This window comes from Papio anubis, chromosome 4 (assembly GCF_008728515.1).
Source record: "Papio anubis isolate 15944 chromosome 4, Panubis1.0, whole genome shotgun sequence".
Taxonomy (NCBI): domain Eukaryota; kingdom Metazoa; phylum Chordata; class Mammalia; order Primates; family Cercopithecidae; genus Papio; species Papio anubis.
In genome coordinates, this window is record NC_044979.1 from 30,431,783 (window position 1) to 30,456,196 (window position 24,414).

At 40.1% G+C, this 24,414-nt stretch overlaps 1 protein-coding gene across 1 annotated transcript in view; it reads right to left on the reverse strand.

Moving 5' to 3' along the window:
* SND1 (staphylococcal nuclease and tudor domain containing 1) overlaps nt 1–24,414 on the reverse strand; it is a 438,879-nt gene that overhangs the window by 152,773 nt on the left and 261,692 nt on the right. Inside the window, exon 15 of the mRNA XM_017957142.2 lies at nt 8,798–8,939. Coding sequence (XP_017812631.1) covers nt 8,798–8,939 — 142 coding nt within the window. The remainder of the gene's footprint in view (nt 1–8,797; nt 8,940–24,414) is intronic.

Below are 24,414 nucleotides of genomic sequence, written 5' to 3' on the forward strand. Positions count from 1 at the left end.
TTAAGCTGCCCATTTCTAGTAATGGGACCCGACAGAAAGTAGGCAGTGAAGACAGAATCAAACTGGGAAGTCCCAAGAGAAAGAATACTCCACTTTACAAATATCCATTAAGTTGCAATTCAATTAAAGCATCTGAAAGGAATTCATAAGTATCAGCAGACCCTGTAATTGCTTAATTAAGGATAGAAGCCTAGCAAACACAACCACAATAACAGCCTGATTCATTAGCACCTCTGTGATAGCAGAATGGGATTTCTCACTTAAACATACATTGGTTTTAATTGTGTAATTTAGTTAGGCACTGGTAATCAATGGGGACCCACAATTCCTGGGACCAGGAGGTGAGGAGGCTATTCCTGTTCACCTTCCCTTCCCTCCTCTCATTAGAAGTTTTTGGTCTATTGAAACAGGCAGTTGATATTCCAGTGAGGATTGGCTGGAGAAGAGATCTTAAAGGAAAAGAAGGAAAATAAGGAAATGAGGAACTTCATTCAAAGGCATTCAGGGTGAAAGAACACACAGGCAAAGCTTTAGTTCACCATGTACAAGCCCACTACCATTTATCAAATCCTAGACACTTAGAACCTTTCTCAGTGCCTCCCTTGTCATAATCCAGCTCCAGAAAGGGAGAAGGAGAGGCGGAGGCAGAGGGAGAGGAAGAGGAGAAGGGAGAAGGGTTGGGAGAGGGAGAGGAAGGGGGAGGGAAAGAAAAATGCTAAAAGGCAGGAAAACGGAAGTCTCATTTTCTTGTCTTATCTCATACGAATAGGTAACTGGTTAATTGTAAGTCACCTGCTGTGAACCACATGGGAACTCCCTGTCAAGTGGCTGCTGCCTTCTAGATGGTTTGTACTATGAGTTCCATGCAAGGTGACTGGCATCCATTTCCTGCCTGCCTCACCCTGTAATTCCTCAAACTTATGGCGGTACCACCTTTAACACTAAGGAAATGCAAACATGGCATGGTGGACTCACTCAGTGAGTTGGCAGAAGACTCTAAATATCTGATATAAGGCTCCTTAGATCACTTTGCACTGAAATCTCAAATTATTATTCTCTTCCAATTCAGGAGAAAAGTATTTGGTTTGCAGGCACCATGCCTTGATACCTGCTACGCTTATCCAACAGGGCTACTTCCTGAACTGTGCCTGCAGCATGACCCTGATACTTAAGATCTAATAAGGGAATTACAATAAGGACACTCAATATAAAGGTCATAGTAATAAGACAAACACTTCACACCCACTGGGGCTTTTAAGTAAAAATGTGAGGTCATGTGTCATGGTTCATGCTTACAATCCTAGCACTTTGGGAAACTAAGGCAAGAGGACTGCTTGAGGCCAGGAGCCTGAGACCAGCCTGGGCAACATAGTTGAGACCCTGTCTCTACAAAAAACAAACAATATTAGCCAGGTGTGGTGGCATGCACCTGTTGTCTCAGATACTCAGGATCTGAGGGAGGATTACTTGAGCCCAGGAGTTCAGGATTACAGTGAGCTATGATGGGGCCACTGCACTGTAGCCTGGGCAACAGAGTAAGACCCTGTCTCCAAAAGAAGGAAAAAAAGAAAAAGAAAGCAAAAAATAAAAGCATGAATTAAGAGCCAAATAGTTTCCAAATATGTGACTCAATCTCCCTCAAGGCAAAATACTAAAGTAAAATGGGACACACACGACTAGTGAAAATAAAAACTGCGTGAACCACTTTTGCTCTCATGGAAGGAAACGTGTGGGGCTCACTAAAGGCCAGATGAGGAAAAAGGATGCTTTTTAACGAATGCAGGCTGCCCAGGGATCCTGGCTTCCTTGCTAACTATGGACAAGAACTGACTGTGACTGCCTCCGAGACTGAAATCAGCACGCTAAGGAGACGGCCACAGCAGCAGGCAGAGAGACCTTGAACAGTCTCAGTTCTGATGCTGTAAGGTCACCTGCTCACCGACCAAGCCTAAGGCAGGTGCTTAAAGGACTAGAGGGCAAGAGCGTTCAGGAGGCACTGACCTGTAGGCTACAGCTGACTTCTCTAGCCCCACCTGCTATCCCATCTGACCAAGTGATCATTCTACATACAGGGGTGCAGGAACCGTGACAGAACGGCCAGCTGGCTTGGGCCAAATGCCACTCCCTATCAAGCTGTGGGGCCGTCTGCCTGAAAAAAGGCCACATAAAAATGGAAAGTGTCCACCCCACCTTGAAGTACAGAGGGCTCTCCAAAAGGCTGGGATTAATGAGAGCAGCACATAAGGGACTGCACCCAACAATTATCTTGGCATTCCCCTTGAGAATCACAACCCAAACTCCCTCCTTACTGCAAAGACATTTCCAGCAGAATGCCACGCTTACATAATGAAGAGTGCATACGGCAGATATTTGCAAAGCTCTAGCAGGACAATTGCTGCCCAGGTGAATAATCCTACAACATGAATAGCATGCCTATACTCACTTTCAGCTTTGTAGGTAGCTTTAAAAGACCAAGGGATCTTTCTCTCTCCAAGCCTACTCACTCAACCCACATTCTCCATGCATCTCATCCCTTCTGTTTCTTCTAGATCACTGCTCCATTCATTATCCCTGTGCAACCTTTCCTGATTCCCTCTCTTCAGAATTCAGACCAGTGCTTCTCAACATTTCAAATCTTATGTTCCCCAGGATAATCTCTCACTCCATCTTTTTTATAACTTCATTTGCCAATATTTTGTTGAGTTTTACATTCTAAAATTGATATTATGAAAACAATAGGTGTACTGAATAGCCTTTTCAGCTATCCATACCTTCTTGATTCTTGAATAAGAATTACAGTTCTAAAAGCACTCAAGATGCTGACATCCTTGGAATGTTACCTTCACCCTTTGGCTTTTACTTTCTGCACTACTTTTCCATTCTCTGTTAGATATTAGGGAAGTGCAATCTGTACTTAATAAGTCTGTTTCTAACTTCCCACTTTTACTTCCCAGTCACCTGTAATCTACCTTTAATTGACTCAACTCTGATGAAATTGTACTGAGAGAGGTTACCTGTGACTTACTAGTAGATAAACAGCATAAAAGCACTTTCCAGTTTTTATATACTTGATGTTTTATGTAAACTCTGACACTGCTGATGTCTGGGAATTCTTTACTCCCTTGGCTTCCAGAAGAATGCTGTCTCGACTGTCTCACTGCTCTGACCATATATTCTCAGTCCATATATGAACACTTAGCCCACTCCACGCAGGTTGGTGTCTTCCAAGGTGCTTACACTTTGTAAACCTGTCCTCTAGGCACTGTAACAGTTTTAATTACTGCCTCTATGCTGATGTCTGCCTGACCTGAGTCTAAACATTCTCATGGATATTCCAAAACCAAACCAACAACCTGTTCCTAAAACCTATTCTTACTCTTATGTTGCCCTTAATTGTGGACATCTCAATCTATCTGATTGCTCAAACCTAGGACACTTTCACTTTCTCCCCTCCACTCAACACCACCCCCTACTCCTGACCAAAAAGAAGCCAGGCATTCCCAGAATCTCATCAAGTCTACCTCCTACTTTTCCAAATCTCTCCAATTTTCTCCCCAGATTTCAGACCTCTACAACTCTGCCTCTTAATTGCTCTCCCAGACTCTTGCCCCTCATTTATTCCAATATATCCACAAAAATGAACTTTCTTAACCCAAGTCTGAGCATGCTTCCCCCTTGCTTAATAGCCTCTCCAGTGACTCTGAAGGTCCACTGCGTAATCTAAAATAGAAGGACTAGCTCGTGTCTGAGTTGTCAGCCTGACTCCACGCTCTACCCTCCTCACTCTTTATACTTCACCAGTAACAACGGTTACATGGTTGCCCAGATCTACGCAGATGTTCATACCTCTACAACTCTGTACACGCTGCTATCTCTAGCTAGAATGTGCATCTCCTTCTACTCCCCCTCCCCAACACAGTAAACTCTTATATGTACTTCAAAACACAGCTCAAGATACCAGCACCTAGGGAGGTGTTCTCTGATGTCCACCTAAAGAAATAATCATTCCCTTCTCAGTGCTACTTCTAGACCTTGTCCATAATTCTATTCTCTCATCTAGTACCCAACTTTACATTTTGTTTACATGTCTGTATTCCCTTGGGTGTTTCCTGAGACCCAGGACTGTGAATTAACTGTGTATTCTTTGGGATGGGGTTTTAGGACAATGCAGAGTTCCTTGCTCCAAAGTCTCAGAGGGAAAATCCTTCCTTCCAGCAAGCTTAGTCAGAAGTAGACTGGCACAGCTCCTTTTCTTGACTTATTTCCAGTAACGGGTAGGTCACAATTTCTATGATAGAGCCATAGCTATGTGCACACATGCTGCACAACCATGCCACTCCAAATTGAGGGGCAAGGTAAACTCTAGTTATAAAAACACTAACTCTTTGCAAGGGGAAGGAGCATATTTGTTGATGATCTGCTTTGTAATGGGCTTGTTTTAGATTCAACTCATTAAACTCCAACAATCATGAGGCAGGAAGTTATAACTGATGTGTAAACTGAGGCTTGAAGAGGTAAATAACCTCGCTAAAGTCACCTGCTTATACACAGTAGAGCCATGATGCAAACTGAGATCTGCTTTCTCAAGACTTTTCCCTGTCCTGTATTCTTGCCAGGTTTCTGAAGAAACCAAAAGATGCATAATATAACAGCATACACTATGGCAGGAGAAAAATGTAAAAGGCTTATATTTTTATCACGTATTTGCTTCTGTGTAATCTATCTTTCACAATGTAAGTTAACTCAGGCAATGCCTTTTGAATTGCTAAGCTTAAAATAATGCCAAATACACACAGAAACTGGCTGATACAGAGTCGAGTGATCAGACTGCTTGTGTCTAAGCAATGTAAAACTAGAAGAATTCTGCAGGAAAACTCCAGCCAAATGGTCTGTGCTCTGAGCCGGCTCCATTCAGGTAGTTTAGAGTTTAAAAGACAGAACTTCAATGTTCTCTTTCCCCTGTACATTTGTGGCCAAGTTTCCCAGGAAGAAGAATATGGTTTCTCTTTTTTACCTCTGGGATAAAGCTCTACATTGCCAAAACGATGCTTTTTTTTCTCAGCTGCAGAGCAGAGGATGAGTTGAAAATACACAGGCATACCTCAGAGATACTGCGGGTTCAGTTCCAGACCACTGCAATAAAGTGAATATTGCTATAGAGCAAGTCACACAAATTTTTAGTTTTCCAGGGCATATAAAAGTGTGCACCCTATACTGTAGTTTAATAAAAGCACTTTATTGTTAAAAAATGCTAATGATCATCTGAGCCTTCAGTGAATCATAATCTTTTTGCTGTTGGAGGGTCTTGCTTCCATGTTCATGGCTGCTGACTGATCAGGGTGGTGCTTGCTGATGGAGGTGGTGGCTGTGGCAAAAAAAAAATGAGGTTTGCTGCATCAACTGGCTCTTCCTTTCACAAAATATTTCTCTGTAGCATGGAATGCTGTTGGATAGCATTTCATTCACTTTAGAACTTCTTTCAAAATTAAAGTCCATTCTCTCAAACCCTGATGCTGCTTCATGAAGTTTATGTAATATTCTGAATCCTTTGTTGTCATTTCTACAATATTCACAGCATCTTTGCCAGGACCAGATTCTATTTCATGAAATAACTTTATTTGCTCATTTATAAGCAGCAGCTCCTCATCTGTTCAAATTCTTTTCATGAGATTTCAGTAACTCAGTTTTACCCCCAGGCTCTACTACTAATTCTAGTTCTTTTGCTATTTCTATCATATCTGCAGCTACTTCCTCCATTGAAGTCTTGAACTCTTTGAAGTCAACCATGAGGCTTAGAATAACTTCCTTCAAATTTCTGTTTATGTTGGTTGCTGTTTCAACCTCCTCCCATGAATCACGAATGTTCTCAATGGCATTTAAAGTGGTGAATCCATTCCAGAAAGTTTTCAATTTGCTTCCCAGATCCATCAGAAAAATCACTAATTATGGCAGCTTTAGGCTTACAAAACATATTTCTTAAATAGCAAGGTTTGAAAATCAAAATTACTCCTTGATACATAGGCTGCAGAATGAATGCTGTGTTAGCAGGCATGTACAATCTTTGTGTACAACTCTTTCAGAGCTCTTGGGTGACCAGCTAGCTGCAGCACTGTGAATGAGCAGTAATATTTTGAAAAAAAATCTTTTTTTTTTTTTTTCTGAGCAGTAGGTCTCAACAATGGGCTTAAAATATTCCATAAACCAGGCTGTCACCAGACGTGCTGTCATACAGGCTGCTTTGTTGTTCCTTTTACAGAGCACAGGCACAGTAGATTCAGCATCATTCTTAGGGGCCTTAGGCTTTTTGGAATGGTCAATGAGCAATGGCTTTAACTTAAAAGTCACCAGCTGCATAAGGTCTTAACAACAGAGTCCACTTGTCTTTTGAAACTCGGAAGGCAGGCATTGACTTCTCTCTAGCTATCAAAATCCTGGATGGCACCTTCTTCCAGTAGAAGGCTGTTTCATCTACATTGAAAATCTGGTGTTTGGTGTAGCCACCTTCACCAGAGATCTTAGCTGGATCTCCTGGATAACTTGTTGCAGTTTCTACATCAGCACTTGCTGCTTCACCTTGTACTTTTATGTTATGAAGATGGCTTCTTTCCTTAAACCTCATGAACTAACCTCTAACAGCTTCACACTTTTCTTCTGCAGCTTCTTTACCTCTCATTGTTCACAGAATTGAGGAGAGTCAAATCCAGAGGGCTTTCTCTGGATTAGACTTTGGCTTAAGGAAATATTGTGACTGGTTTGATCTTCTCTCCAGAACACTAAAATGTTTCCGTATCAGCAATAAGACTGTTTCGACTTCTTTTCTATTTCTATTTTCTTTTCTATTTTGAGATAGGTTCTCATTATGTTGCCCAGGCTGATCTGTAACTCCTGGGCTCAGCCTACTGAGTAGCTGAGAGTACAAGCATGCACCACTGCACCCAACTTTGTCTGGTTTTCTTATCATTCAATGGGTGGAGCAGTCAGAACACATACAACATTTATCAATTAAGTTTACCATCTTATATGACTGTGGTTCATGATGACCCAAAACAGTTGAAATAGTACCATCAAAGATCACTGGTCACAGATCACCATAACAGATATAATAATAATAAAGTTTGATATAATAACGATAAAGTTTGAAATGTTGTGAAAATTACCAAATGTGACAGACACATGCTGCTGGAGAAATGGCACTGACATACTTGCTTAACATAGGGTTGCCACAATCTATTTATTTATTTTTAATAGATATTTATTTAATATCTATTAAAAATGCAATATCTGAAGCGCAATAAAAAGAAGTACAGTAAACCCGGATATGACTGTGCCTCCAACTCTCCAGCAAAAGTTCACTACCAAGAAACGTCATGGGAATAGAAACCTTAGTAAAAAGGCACAAATGACTTCATAAAAGGACTCCCTCACACACTGCCACACAGCCCTTCAGTTTACCATAACTCACATTAGCAAAAATAAAAGCACAGTCCTCCAATAAGGTATGAGTTTTTTTGCATCCCTTCTTTTGCATAGCTGCCCTGAGCTTGGTGTCACACTTCAATGAGTCCCTTCAGAAGGCCTGCAGAACGGTGCAATGATCAAGTTTATAAGAGTATGCACAAGAGCCACAATGAGAAGTGACAGCCAAGCAGCAGCAGTGAGCTCCATAGTCATGTGTTCAGGGAGTGATTTATCTCACATAACTCAATCCATTTAGTGGGGGCCTGAGGGAGACCCTTATCCAGACAAGAAACTACCTGTGCCTTCTAAGAAAAGGAGGCCAAGGTGATCTGGCAGGAGACACCAAGCATGACTCCTGTTTCTCTTTTCCCATAACAAATTCTATTCAATAATTCAACGTAAGAAGTGCTGAGACAACAGGACAGTAACAAAAAAGGAAAGGTGGGGACCATGTGCATCTGGGGACCATGGCAGGATATATCTTTTGCAAGTGAATGAATGTTTGTGTGTGCAGGGGTGGCTGGGCGGAGTTGGGGTGGTGGTGGAAGTAAAATGACAGCTTTCCCTCAAAGACTGCAGTCTCTGTGAAGTACCAACTGGAAATAAATAACGATTATTTGCCAGCAGCAAAGAAATGAAGCAGTTTGTTCCTTGAATGCATAAATGTAAATTGCTCAAAGAGCACAGTTTATACATAGCCTTCTGGCTTGTGAAATATTAAGCTACCAGAAAAGATAGGGTAAGACGCACATTAAGTCAGCAAAGAAAGGAGCATCACTTGCCTTAGCACGTCAACCTCAGCACAACAAGAAATACTATTGATGTGGGAAGAGTGTGTGAAAGCAACATCATGGCTGGGGTTTCGTAAAGGACTGGGATCTTAATGGCATTTGAAAAGAATGAAACGGAGACAAACGGCACTGCCTGGGGAGGTACAGGGGAAGAGTGTCTCGGCTCCACTGAGGCCTCCCCACAACTAACATGGCATGGGTGGTCTGTTTCAAGTGGGTAATGAATGCTAACTCTGAGAATTCCGTCGTCGGTATTTTCCTAAGTCTGGAATTTCCTTCGCTTTAGCTCTATAAGGGCTGCGTGCTTTCAAGTTGCTCTACTCCTACATCCTGCGCTTGGTAGAAACGAGGAGCAGAAAGAGGGTGCAGTGCTGGGTCTGCAGTAACAGGAGGATCTGATCTAGAAACTGTGTTTGCATATCCCAACCAGAGAGGAAAAGCATGCTGGTGGGCTCTAGGGCCTACCCAGAACACAGTGGGAAAGGAGGGTATGTGGCCTCCAGGGATGACTTCTGAGCTCAGAGTAACATGTAACACATAAGACTTACCTGCAAGCAAGAAGGTGATAAGGCAAGTTTCCTTTGGCAAATAGAGTTTGAGACGAGAACCACTGAAGACGTATTCCACCACAGCTTCAGAACGACCTGCCCGCTGAAGAAAAGGCAGGAACTGCTTTGCTTTTTGGGTATCCTGATGGAAAAAAGAGGAAAAGAGTAACTGGAAAGTAATGAAACCCAACATTTCTTTCTTTCTAGTCTAGGACAAAAAGTTTGGCGGGAAGCTAAGCAAATAACCCTATTTATAGACATTTCTGAAACCAAGACATAGACATGATACTCATGAGGCCTCAGTAGAAGAAATATAGTTAATCGACAGTTTCCAGAACATTCTCATTGACTTAAATACTCAGTTAAAAGGGTGCTTCGAAAATGAGACGTTCACACCAGAGTTCTCTGGGGCAAGAAGAGCTCATCTTCCTTTAACATAAAATTGAGGGGCCAGGCGCAGTGGCTCACGCCTGTAATCCCAGCACTTTGGGAGGCCAAGGCAGGTGGATCACCTGAGGTCAGGGGTTTGAAACCATCTTGGCCAACGTGGCAAGAGCCCGTCTCTACTAAAAATAGAAAAAAATTAGCCAGGCATGGTGGCGCCTATTAACTTGGGAGGCTGAATCAAGGAGAATTGCTTGAACCTGGGAGTGGAGGTTGCAGTGAGGCAAAATCGGCGCCGTGTGCACTCCGATCCTGGGCAACAAAGGGCCGAAACTCCGTCTTCGGGGAAAAAAAAGGAGGTAGAAGACCAGTACTAACCTTCTATTATTTAACCTTTAATATTCATCCAAAAAAAAAAAAAAAAAAAAGAGTAGCCCCGCCTAAGGCGTATACATAGTCCCTATAACCTAATAGGAAGCCAAAAGTAGTTTATCTTTAAATAGGTTATGTAAGATTCAGAGCTCACAGTTTCTTAACCTTGAGAAGAGGCCAGCCTTCTCCAGGCACCAGTATAGCAACTCCTGCTCTATGTTCATTTTGGGGATGAGATGATACCTGGGGCCTACTGTTCCTACCCAGGGAAATCTCGAACAGCAGGGTGTGGTCAATTCAGACAAATACCACTTCATGTCAGCATGAATCATTATAGAAATAACAAAAACACATAAAACGGAATAGCAGCTTAAAAACTTTTTTTCGTGCATCAACACAAAATCTGTGCGTTCTATCCTCCAGAGAGCCAAATCATGGACATTTCGACTCTCAGAACTCTCAGCCACAGAGAAGTGAAGGGCCTTCAAATTCTTTCAGTCTCTCAAGCTAATTAAACAGATAATAGAGTAAGCAAGCATCAAAATATCACATCGCATATGCTGGGGAAACAGTCACTGAATTTTAGAGTTTTAGGTTTTCAGCCCAGCCAGCAGAACTGAAAACTCCCTCTGAGGACACCAAGTTCTGCAAACTTTCCTGACTTCTGTGACACAAGCAGTCTGCACCCAGCCAAGTTCTTCCTTTCTGACTCTTCTAGCAACAGAGCTATTTTATTTAAATTAATGCACATTAGATAATGAAAACATAACAAGCCATCAAGTATTTCAGAGCAGCCAAAGGGGCTCCTCTCATTCAGAAGCAGTGAGGTAGGCTGGGATGAAAACAATATTTATAGTAACTAAGATTCATGCTTCCCATCAAATAGATTCCTAGAGAAAAAGACAGCGATCCATTCTCAGTGTCTCTAACAGTACAGTGGTAAAAGGCAAGGTAACCATGAGCTTTAGTGGGTTGGAAACTTCCCCACTGAACACTTAAGCAACACATTCTCCTACACATATACAGCATGAAAAATGCTTGTCTGGCAGCTGGCTGAAGTCCAGAACAGTCAAGCAAGATAAATGCTCCATGAGAAAGAAAGCACTACTTGATTAAAATCCTTGTGCCATACTAGTCTAAATCTGGGACATTATTCATGAGCTGAACCAGTAAGTCAACAATAATTATCAAATTGATTATTGTAAATCATGAGGCAACCTAACATCTCGGAAGAGAAGGCCTTTTTCCTCAAGATCAGAGCAAACTATATTTTTCAGAAATAGACTGCTGCTCATCACTGTCCTTTGGATGTAGTTATCTGGAAAAAATGCTTATAGGAATAACAACGGCACACACACAGGCATGCCTTTCATGTTTGAACTAACGAGGAGGTTGCAGCACACTCTCTTCTTTTTTTGCTAAACTCTTACCTACTTTATAAAGAGAGAAATCTACTCAGACTGAGAATAATCAAGGAGCCTCAAAGGGACCTTAGTGCTACCCATGTCATAAAAATCAACACATGTTCCTGACTCCTCCCAAGTCTCAATGCACAACTCAATAGCTCTAGTCCAGAAATGACACATGGGAAGATAATCAAGAGGATGACATGTCATTGATTATGGCAAAGATCAGAAGTGAAAGCCAACTATGAAAATCAGGCTGGGCGCAGTGGCTCATGCCTGTAATCCCAGCACTTTGGGAGGCCGAGGCAGGCGGATCACAAGGTCAAGAGATGGAGACTATCCTGGCTAACATGGTGAAACCCTGCCTCTACTAAAAATACCAAAAAAAAAGAAAGAAAGAAAGAAAGAAAAAATAGCCAGGAGTGGTGGCCGACGCCTGTAGTCCCAGCTACTTGGGAGGCTGAGGCAGGAGAAAGGCATGAACCCGGGAGGCAGACTTGCAGTGAGCCAAGATCATGCCACTGCACTCCAGCCTGGGCAACAGAGCGAGACTCCGTCAAAAAAAAAAAAAAAAATCATCCAAGCTGACAGAATATTAAGTTCTTATAAAGTCAATTAAATTGATTACAAGAACCCACAGATGTTGGTGCTTTCAAATCTCAGTCACAGCCACACAAAGGTGTGTGTCTTTCCTTGTCATCTCAAGCACTTTTTTGCTTGGCATGTTCCTTTTCAATACAAGCATTCTTGAAATCTTTAATATTTGTTTCAGTGGCTCAAATGAAAAACACTAGTTAGGAAGACTGGCAAGTTTCCTCAGGTGATACAGCTATAAATCCTCCCTGGTAATTTAGTTAAGGAAATTATTTATTTTAGAAATTCTGATTATACCATTATAAAATTGACTGAATTCCATTAAGTAATTTGCCTTCCAAAGAGAGAGTGCAAGAATGGCTCAGTCTCTAGACACATTATTTGAGTTAATAAGAGCCAGGCATTTTCCCAGAAAAGAAGAGAAGAAGAGAAGAGAAGAGAAGAAGAGAAGAGAAGAGAAGAGAAGAAGAGTACAGGAAGAGAAAAGAAAAGAAAAAAGAAAAGAAAACCCAGTCGCATGGCTCACGGCCACAATCCCAGCACTTGGGAAGCTGAGGCAGGGCGGATCATTTGAGATCAGGAGTTCGCGACCAGCCTGGCCAACATGGGAAACCCTAAAAGTACAAAAATTAGTCAGGTGTAGCAGGGTGTGCCTGTAATCCCAGCTACTTGGGAGGCTGAGGCAGGAGAATCATTTGAACCTGGGACGCGGAGGTTGCAGTGAGCCCAATCATACCATTGCACTCGAGCCTGGGTGACAAGAGTGAAACTCCATCTCAAAACAAAAAACAAAAAACCACCCAAAACCATATACATAAATAAAGGTTAGACCTTAGATTTAAAGAGATAACTACAGGACTTGCTACACAGAATGCTCACTTCAAGGCAATATCAAATATTTCTGCTTATATATCTATATGCTAAGGCTTTCACTCTCAGTTTTCATTGCTATTGCTTACTTACATAAGGTCTGGGATTCTATTTGCCAGTTTTCTGCCACTACATTGGCTCATAGCTTTGCGAATTCAAGTAAATAAATTAGCTGTGGTTTTTTGTTATCTACACCAATATTCTCCTCCACTGGTGTAAATAATCAGGAAGCAACTGGATTTCTGACAAGAGAAGTCTTCTTTTGTTGTTGCACTGGTAGTTTTCACATTACCTGTGCTCTACAACAAACTATACATAAGTATTTTCCTGTACTCTTAGAAAAGCTAATTTAAGATTGCATTAGCTACATTTAACCTGCTATTGTGGATGGCATCTCTTTAAGGAATGTTTCTGCCTCCTCAATGCACCTTGAAATTGAGAAAGTAATGATGCAACAAATGTGCCTGGGGTGACTTCATTTCAAAGGATGTTAATATCTATATCTCAAACTTAGAGGAATAGGGTTCTGAACGACCCTCCAGAATGGCAGGATGATCCTTAGAGAGAAGCAGAGAAGCAAAGGTTATAAAAACACCTTATTTATAAATTCTCACTCTGCCCTGACTTCTGGCTGGTCAGGCCAAATCTCTTCGAAATGTGGGTACATCTATTTATGGCTATAAGACATCCCCTTCAGCAGTTAGATTGGAACTTATCTCCACAAAGTACCTTGCTGTGTATACAAACACATGTTTAAAATAATTTAGTATGATGAATTCCCAGGCTTGGGAGAATGGGAGATTCGGGTGGATAGGTGGGAGAGCAGAGGAAGCAGAATCCTTGTACAGCCGGCACAGGATAGAAGTGTCTGAAAGACCACCACCCCAGACAGCCAGGTCACCTGCTTCCTAAAGGAGCTGAACTACAGAAATCACAATTCTGTGAATTCTGGAACAGAGTTAAGGCTGTCGGTGTGCACTAGATGTATGCAAAGTGATTCCCATGATTTCTCCAACGAAAGTCCCCAAATAGTAGGCATGAAACTAGAAAGGGTTGGTGAGAGGTAAACATAACAGCACACCAAACAGCATGGGAAAATGGGAATAGACTAAACCTATTAGTTAACAATTAACCACTCAGGATTGTCATGTGCAAGGCTCAAATGGGAATTGTTAATAATGAAGATCACGAATTAGTTCTCATCATCACAATCACTCTTTGATTAACATCACAGGAAAATGAACTAAAAACAAATACATGCAGAACTTATTATGTTACTGGGGAAGCATATTTTACCAGCACTTGAGAAACAGCTAGAAAGAAGTCCATCAACCCTGACGGGCCTTCCCGGAGGTGCAAGCATATGCTCTACTGCCCATCCCAGGATGTTTTTCCTATGAAGCTCTCTGTACTGCTTGGTCCCACCAGGGATGACCTGAGGGTAAAGGACTCCAGGGCACAATGCTGTTTGGGTCTAACCAATCTTAACTCTAAAGTAGCAAAATCCTTGTGAACAAGAGGACAGACACAGGAAAAAAAAAAAAAAAAAGAGTGTGGAGATCAGAATGAATCGTTAAGGATACTGAAGCAAATGTGCTCTCTCATTTTAAGATGTATGGTGATCATTCACTGCCATAGTTATCTATGTTTTTCAGGGTTGTGCAGACCAGGAGAATTACTTTTGTGGCTATGTGGAAGACAAATCACAACTACAACTCCTGTCAGCAAGGCAAAACCATCACCTATCGCTCCACACTCTTACTACTTTCCACATCTTGGGCCCTGTGGCCCCAAGTGCCATTTTAATTCACAGAATGAGTTTATGATTCGATGAAGAGCCAGTTGTACCAGTTGTACAGCGTGATCATCTCTTGAAATACACGGAACCCTGCGAGGGGAGGATTCTCTGTGAATGTCCTTGAGCTCCTGTGTCACCACAAAGCACTTGCAAATTGGAAACTGTTCTTCCCTGGCTGCTCATCAATACTTTGTGGTGAGATGTGTACTAGAGGGACCAGGGAAGGCGTAAACTTCAGTGAGCTGTAAGTTTAACAGGAATGAAGTGAACATAGAGGAGAACACTGACAAAAACAAACCCCCAAACAAAAAAATTACAACAGGAAAAAAAGGTGCTAAAACTAGGCCATCAATTATCTTTCAATAATTGGGTAGCATGGCACATGCCTGTAATCCTAGCGCTTTGAGAGGCAGAGGTGGGAGTATCACATGAGGCTAGGAGTTCAAGACCCCATCTCTACAAAAAATTTGAAAATTAGTCAAGCACGGTGGCACGGGCCTTAGCTGCTTGGGAGGCTAAGGCAAGAGGACTGCTTCAGCCCAGGAGTTTGAGGCTGCAGTGAGCTATAATCATGCCACAACACTCTAGCCTGGGTGACAGATTGAGACCTTGTCTCTTAAAAAATTAAAAATCAGATTCTCACACTGTTTACTTGGTTGGTAAAGCACCTCACTCAGGCCTGCAGCATGTAGAACATAGGAGAAACCACAGCCCAGGCTCTGAGCTTGAGTTCTGGGAGCATGAATCAAGAGGACATTTGGATGTTTGTAGGAGCATTAAGCAGGAAGAAAGCCCTGAGCTTAGGATGTGTCATTCTAATTGGTGATGCCCTCAACAGAGTATTATAATTATTAAAAGAAATGTCCTGGCTAAGCAAATTTTCCAAAGGGGGCAGGAATGGTATGCTTGCCCAAATGGAGAAGGAAGCCTCAGGGCAAAAAGTAGTGCAAGGGCAGCACTCCAACGTGTGAAAGAAAACCATCACTCTCCAATCAGACTTGCAAGGAACTGAATCACCTACGAGTTTAAGGAGCCCTAAGAAAGTCAGACATCTACAAATATTTTTATTAGGTTGGTCCTACCCACCATTTATTTTTTCCTTTCCACAGTGTACAATTCTGAGAAATGAAACCAGAACTTGGCAAATACTCAGGAACAGAAGACACATCTCTATGTTTAGAATGAAAATATGCAAAGCACCATTCGGACAATCACTGCAGTCCACTAAAATAAAGTGAAATCCTGTTAGAGGAACAGATTAGGGACCCTCCGAAAATGGTCTGGGCCAGGCACGGTGGCCTCATGCCTGTAATGTTTTGCCTGAGGCAAAAACATTGCTTGAGCCGGGGAGTTTGAGACCAGCCTGGCCATCATCATGGGACCTTGCCTCACAAAAAGAAAGAAAGAAAGAAAGAAAGAAAATCAGCTGGGCGTGGTGGTGCACATCTGCAGTCTTATGTACTCAGGAGGCTGATGTGGGAGGATAGCTTAAGCCTTGGAGGTAGAGGTTGCAGTGAGCAGTGATGGCACACCACTGCACTCCCAGCCTGGATGACAGAGTAAGACCTTGTCTCATTCTTTAAAAAAACAAAGCAAGGCAAAGCAAAGATAATGGCCTGGATGTTATACATAATCACTAAAACTGGCAATAACCTAAATATCCCTCAACTGGGTATAAATTTTAGTACACCACACAATGGAATACTACTCCACACTAAAAAAGACATGGGCAACAACATGTATGAATCTCAAATACATGATTACATTTGTATGACATTTTGACAAAGGTTAAACTATAGTTAAACAGTACAACACGAGTGGTTGCCAGGGACTAGAAGTTGACTCTAAAAGGAATGGAGGAATTGGGACGATGGAACAGTTCTACTATCTTGACTGTGGTGATGATTTCATAAATACATGTTTCTCAAAATGCACATTTGCCAAAACTCACAGAATTATATGCTAAAAATGAGAACATTTTACTGTATATAAATTATACCTTTAAGAATATACACCAACACAATAAAAACAACCTGCACAGGAAGAATATACAATATTTTAATTTTTAACTCAAGAAAACTTATGCTGTAATTAATCTGCAAGTAGTTTGGAGAGAATAGCAAATTCAAAATTAACCACCCAGTCATGGTGTTTTAAATCAACTACTTTGATCACTACTTTGAATACTAGTGTATTAAAGTACTTAAAACATTTTAACAAGAAAATGGTTTAGATGAGAAAGCAAGGGGTTAGAAAAGCACAGAAAAAAAAGTCTCATTGGTTCCCCAAAAGCAGCATAAGAAAGTCTAAACTTTTAGCAATAGCTAAAAGAAAGCATCAGATGGAGCATGAGGCCATCTACATGGGCCATAAAGAGGACATATTTTGTTCAAATAAAGAAAAAAGTTCTACTAAGTACATATGCCTACTGACATTTCTTTTCTACCTTGAAATAAAATCATGTGATACAGCTTAATGTGAATAAAGTAATACCCAATTCTCAATCAAATAAAAATTCTATACAAGCTCAGAGATTGTTCTCTTATTGAATGACTTTCTGTTTCCCAAATTTAACCATATGAAATTATGCTGTGAGAACCATTCAGTTTAACCTTTAGAAATGAAGTCATTGCCTTTTAGTGGTAAAAATCTGCATTTTATCATCAACAGGAAATACAATGCCCTTGGCTTATTCTAGAGAATCTTTTTTTTTTTTTTTTTCCCAAGATAAGTTAGGCATAGAAAGTGCAGATGATGGTGTATCTGTGCCTCAAGTACAAAGGGCAGAAATAAGAATATATCTAGTCAGGATAAAGTATCAAGCACATAAGCTTGCTTTCTTCCTGTCTTCAATGTTCTTTCTCTAACCTGGATGAGAGGCAGCCATCAAGGCAGTGCCAAAGGTGCCAGGTGATGAGGGCTGCCAACCCACAGAACTATCTGAAAGGTATGGCTCATAATTCTTGCTGTACAGAAAAGTTTCCATGAATAAATCTGTCTCCCTACCTCATCTCAAACTGTCCCTTTTCCCCATTTTTCCATATTCTAACTTCTCAACACACTAGTCTTACAATTTTTTGTTAACTCAATACTCAGTGTTCATAATATCATGACTTTGTAAACGATAGCCCTCCAGTTAGAGAGCTTCCTCCCAAGGGTTCTTCCATCCTCCTGCTGACCTCTGCAGGGTGGCTTGCTAGGATTCCCCTTGGCCAAGACTGGCAATTCTTTTCACAACCTTTCCCAGGTTGCTTCCTCGATCCATGCCTTCCGCTTTATTGGTTTGTTTCCCTTCGTTTTTGTTAAACAAACAAACAAACAAACAACTACAAACTATTTCATAGAGAAAATGTCTTATCTCTCTGAGGTCAAGTAAGTAAATATACCATTGATTTTGTAGTTTTATTCGGAGAAAAACTATCCTACTCTTGAATATGTTGAATCAACAGATAAACTTCTTCCATTATTCATCAGTATAGTAATGTACTATATTTTTGAAATGACTGAATGCTTTAGTAATGATGTGAAGAAAATTTATTTTAGTATGCAACTTAATTGTATCTACTCAAACACAGGAATAAGAGAGAGTGGTTCAGACATACCAATTTGTAAGAAGAAAATGTTTATAGGAGAGTTTAACACACTGGGAGGTATTTTCAGCTAAAATATTCTACAAAAGCAGGTACTTTACTCAAATTACAACCATCCAATTTATATCAAATACACCATTAAATTGTAATGGTTAAAAGTAGCATTTCTACTTTGAACTGGTAAAAATAAACACAGAAAAAGGCCATTTAGACTTTTAACAATTCTAGAGTTACTTTTCTAAGAATTAAATGATAATGAATTTTTATAGGAAGACTACAATAAACATCTTACACATTTTCAGAATTGACACATGAGACTGGGCTAAAAACATAGCTTATGCATGGTATGTGGCACTGAGAATACGAAATAAAGCAAATCAACCACCATCTACAACTGTGCACATCAATTACAAGGCTAGGAGTAAAAAATAACAGGTTTAAAATACTATTTTTTTCTTTAACAATTTTGGATCAATTTTTATCACTTCCAAAGTCTCTATAGGCAAGAGGTAAGAACTTATTATAGAACCAGAAAATGGCTTGAGAGATAATTAAAATAAAATGTGTAGAGTAAAGAATTTAAAAGACATCTGATGAGGCGCAAGTCTTCATTTCATGGGCAAATCAAGAACTTGGGCCAAGGAAATTGATGTCACACTTAACTGTGCCCCACCCAAGACAAGAATGCAACTTCAGAAAATAACAGAGAAAAAAAAAAGTCAGCAAGTAACTTATAATATAAAAATTATCTTAAAATCAAAATAAATGTTAGTAAAGGCTAAATGGCTAAAACACTTTTAATACTTTCTAAAAGTATTATGAACATTCATTTTTGCCTGCAGACACACCAGTATAGGTTCAATAAACCTTAAGTGAAAGTTTTATTTTTATGTCTAATTAATCTTTTAAAGCCTTACATTTTTAAAGCATTAATAAAAACAGATAATTATACAATTCAGGAGAGAAAGTTCTAGTTTTTTTTTTATCATGGAGAAAAAAATGGCAACAATTATGACAGAAATTTATTACTAATTAAAACAGAAGGTGGTCAATGTTTTGAAGAACAACAAATGCATCCAATTAAAAACCCAATCATTTTACTCACTAAAGATTTATAGGATGATGCTGTTAAAAAATATATGCTATTCTTTGGCCTAGGTTTCTACTTTATGGACATGTTCTGAGAAAATAATTATAGACTATGATTTATCTAAAGGAACAAATGTTTATGAGAGGAAAAAACAATAAAACAACTCCAATATCCAACAATAGAAGGCTGATTAAATCAATTCTAGTAGAACAATTTACAGCATTCATTCATCCAACAACATCTACTAAGTACCTACTTGGTGCCAGATACTCTTCTAGCACCTGACTGTATAAGTTAAGAATAACACAGCAAGGCTTCCCATCCTGAAAAGAGCTTACAATACTTAAAAGAAAAAGAAATAAATAAGGAAACCCACATTCTGGTGAATAGAAGAGTTAGTAGTACAGAAAATTTCTATTATTTTCACTCACATTTGATGCATTTAAAAACAGAAACTTTGATAGAAAATTTGAATGAAGAAAAATATGCCTAAGGTTTTGTTTATAAAAGAAAAAAGTCATCTGGGGGCGGTGGCTTACGCCTGCAATCCCAGCACTTTGGGAGGCGGAGGCGAGCGGATGACTTGAGGTCAGGAGTTCGAGACCAGCCTGGCCAATATGGTGAAATCCCGTCTCAACTGAAAAAAAAAAATTCAAAAATTAGCCGAGTATGGTGGCAGGCACCTATAATTCCACCTTCTTGGGAGACATGAGAATCACTTGAACCTGGGGGAGGCAGAGGCTGCAGTGAGCTGGGATTGTGCCATTGCACTCCAGCCTGGGCTACAAAGTGAGACTCTGTCTAAAAAGAAAAAAAGAAAAAAAAAAAAAGAAAAAAATCTATTAACATTCAAGTCTGATTAAGTTTTGCCTAGATAAACTTCTACATTATTAAAGGTCAGATAACTAATTGTCCCTTTAGTTTGTAAGTGTCAGCATTCAACATTCACTGCAGTGAATTAGTTCTTATAATTAATTGTTCTATATATTTTGAAACAAATAAACACTATTGATGCTATAATAAAGTCTGTATACTGATGTGGAAACAGCTTGACCTGAAGCTGCATGTGAAATCTGCTCTATGATTCCATCAAAAACAGATTGAAGCACAGTGTTTTATGGTACTAATGACACCAAACTAAGTAATCTTTTTCTAAGGACTAAGAGTTTAATGTGGCTGAGTGCAGTGGCTCACACCTGTGTTCCCAGCACTTTGGGAGGCCCAGGTGGGAGAATCACTTGATTCAGGAGTTCCAAATCAGCTCTGGCAACAAAGCAGCAGATCCTATCAGCAGAGGATAGAGATCCTAACTCTACAAAAAAATTTGTAAAAATTAGCCGGGTGTGGTAGCGTGCATGAAGTCACAGCTACCCGTGTAAAAAGAGTGTGGACAATGGGTAGAAAACAAACAAAAACCATACATTAATATGATGTGAGAATAAAAATTTGTTCCTAGTAAGGACAGCAACTTGTAAAAAGCCCAACAGCCAGGATCAGAAATAGATTTAATAAAGCATACCCATGCATGCATAAAAATATGTGAAACCACGCTTAAACAATAATGAAACTACTTTTACAGAATGATACTTTTAAAGTAGTTGGAAACATAGTTAGTGTTTTAGGTGTATTTGGGAATTCTAATTTTTCTTAAAGAAAATACAGAATTAATCTTACCCTGCCAAGCAGCTTTACAATTTTGTTATGATGTAACCACACGTGGATATTGTATTGGGGTTCTAGAATTGAGACTCAAAGGATCTTGTCTATCAGTGGAAAATGATGTACCACAGAGTGCATGAGTGATGGCAGAGAATTGAGATAGCTTTGGTGAAGATAACAGAAGTTAGTTTGTTCAGTTAAGGATCTCACAACATTGTCATTTCTTTCTCCATCAGTACACACGTGCTGATGGATATTCTCAAGATTCCTCACTCATTCAAAACTACATAGACACCATCATTATGTACATGCATGCATTTCCTATTGTTAGGAAACTCCTAAAAACTACAGATCTAAAGATGAGACACAGTTTCTGCTGACAACTCAGGTGGGAAGATATCTAGCTTTTGCTGCCCCGTTGCTTTCCTTCATTCCACAAATACTGCTCTATGGTCACCAGTAACTCATGGAATTGCACTGTCCACTGGATAGTTTTCAATTTCATCTTACTTGACCTTGAAGCTGGAGACTCAATTCTTGCCTTGTGAAACTCTCTCCCCTCTTAATTTGTACATTACACTCGCCTGATTTATCTCCGACAGCCTGGGTGGCAACTTTTTAAAGTCTGTTTGTTCAAACACTCCCCATCCATAAGTAATCTTGAAATAAAGGGCTTGGCCTAGGGACTCTTCTCTCTTAATGTTCTCTGGGTATTTTTGTACACTCACATGTAGGTGTCCTATAGTCCTAAAACTAATGCATGAAGCCTAGGCCACTAATGGCTCATTAGTGCCTCAATTTTAACATGTTCAGAAAGTCTTAATTTTCCTTGCAAACCCACTCTGCCATCATTTACAATATCAGAAAAGAAGCACCAGCATCAACCAGATATTTGGAATGCTCATGCATGACACTTGATGTAACTTCCCTTCCTTGACCCCAATCCAAACAACCACTCAATTCTACCAGTTCTTATACCAAAATAGATCTCACATTTATCTTTCCGCCTCCATTGCCACAATCCTAGTTTCAGCCACTATTCAGCAATCACCAGGTGAACTGCAAATTCTCCCCAACCATTGTTTCAAGTCTATCTCGAAATAACAGCCAAAATGGAAAAAAAAAAATTTATAGATATATACAAATTCTCCCCTAACCATTGTTTCAAGTCTATCTCCAAATAACAGCCAAAATGGAAAAAAAGAAAAATTTATAGATATATACCTAGCTAACTCTCTTTCTCTGTGTGTGTATATATATGTATACACACACACACATACACACACACATGCTGTCCTAATTATTCTACTCCCATTTCAATGATTTCTCACTGTTCTTCAGATAAAATTCAAAATCCTTTTCAAGGACTACAATGTCCAAATTATTCAGTTATTCATTCTCCCATTACTATCCTCACATTGCAGCAATGCTGACTGGTCTTCCATTGTGAATACAAGCAAACTTCCACCTCAGGACTTTCATATACAACATTTCATCCTTTGGCCCTGAACAAGATCTTCTGCTAACTCCTTCTTTGGGCCTCACTTTGAAATCACTTCAAGGACTTTATCAGACCACTTAGAATAAGCTATGGCCACCAGCATACACTCTCCCAGGACTCTGTACTCCCATTACGATTGTAATTATATAACAAATTGTGTATTCCCTGTAAAGACTATAGCTGTCTTGTTTAATATATTCTCAACACTCAGCATTCTGCCTGGCATATGAAAAGCTCTCAATAAATACTTATTGTTTGATCATTCATTCACTGATTCAACATGAGGAATGCATTTAAAAAACAAGACAGAGATGGCACATGTTAAATGTCAAAAAAGAGATAAAGAGGCAGTAAAATAACTCAGGAGAGGGAGCGGTAGGATTTGGGACTGGAATTGGATGAAGAGTTTGCAATGTAAATACTACTGAGGATGATAATGACAGCTCTCATTTATAGAGGACTTTCTGTGTGCTAGGCAGAATGCTAAGCAATTTAATAATAATGAACACCAGGCTGGGAGCAGTGGCTCGCACTTGAGCCCAGGAGTTCGAGATCACCATGGGCAACATGGCAAAACCCCATCTCCACAAAAAAATAAAAACTTTGCCAGGCGTAGTGGTGCACACCCGTGGTTCCAGCGGCTAACGCAGGAGGATCATCTGAGCCCGGGAGGCAGAGGTTGCAGTGAGCTGAGATTGCGCAACTGCACTCCAGCCTGGGCAACAGAGCTGAGATCCTGTCTCAAAAAAAATAATGAACACCAGCATGTGAACCACTGCTCTCTGTTGAGCTTTTACGTCAACTGTTTAAAACAGCTACATGTATTAATTCACTCACACCACAATCTAATGAGGTAAGTGCCATTATCATACCCATTTCCCACAGGGGAAAACTGAGGTACAGAAATAAAAAATAACATCCCCAAGGCACCAAGGTTATAAGCAATTGAGGCACAATTGAACCCCAGTAATCTAATGTTAGAGCCCATGCTAATCATCGTAACTCCATACTGCCACTATATTCTAGAAGACACGCACTCCTTTGGCTGCATTCTTTTACTAACTTGCCCACTTATAGTTAATAACCAGTACAGCCAATCCTCTACCTTGGAGTATGGGGCACTTTTTTCCAAACACAAGTTCATGCTGTTTGAGCCCATCACTTGGCAAATTGAATCTAAACTGGGCACTATAATGAGATACAAAGATTCCCTTCTCAGGAGTTTAGAAACTAGTAAGGAAAACCAATGCACATATATTAAACAACTTACGAAATTACCAATTTATCAACAAGCACAAAATCATGGTAATATGATTATGTAAATGTTGAAGGGCAAGATCAGAAGGCAGTGGGGATAAAAGGGGAGAAATTACCTGGAAGAAGAGACATATGCCAGGGAAGAAGGCATGGCCAGCAGGGGAGAAGAGAGAGCATTGCAAAAAGAAGAAATGCGATTCAACAAATGCTAATTAACAATGAAGTCTGAGTCAGTCAACTGAGGACCTTAAGTAGTGGAGGAGATGAATACGATATAAAGAAAATAAATGGGCTCTACTGTGGGTGAAGTATCTGGCGATGTTGCAGTAATGCAAATCAATAGAACACAGGCCTTCCTCCAAATTAGAAATCTTGGTAATAGCTTACATTTTCAGGCCCCTTCCAAATTCAATATTGTATTAGGAATTCTATAATTTCTTCCTGAGAACACCATTTCCTGAACAACTGAGGCAGAAAACTACCAGGGCATTTCAAAGCAACCCTGGGCTCTAATTTCAAAATATCTGGATGTTAACACTGCAAGGAGTGTCCAAAATTCTGTACGACGTATTCTGTAGGGAATATGTTGTAAGCATGCTAAATAAAGACTTAAAATACAAGTAAGCAGAATGTCTATGTTAGTAAAATTACTTACTTTGAAATGTTTACATAAGCAATAGCCACAGGACACAATGAGTTCAATCCAAGGCTAAGTAGTGTTATGATGGTAAAGTGGAGAGTGAATCTGGGGCTATGCAGAAATATTTCAAGTTTTATCACATCACTCAGCAGCCATGGGACAGATCAGACAATCCAATCACACACCTCAACCTGGGAATCAGAAATTTTGTCAACTGCCTCCAAAATATACTTACATTCATCCCTGTAATGGGCTCATTTAACCAATTTGGACCCATAAAATAGAATCACAGAGTGTTATCTACATGCACCCAGAGAATGGGAAAGAGAACAATCGAAGAGCCTGGACCAGCTATAGCCGAATCTATGGCCAGAAGAACTCTCTTTGGAAAAAGATGCTATTTTATTTGGAACAAATGTTCCTAACTCCCTCAATTTCCTTTCTCATGTCTTTGAA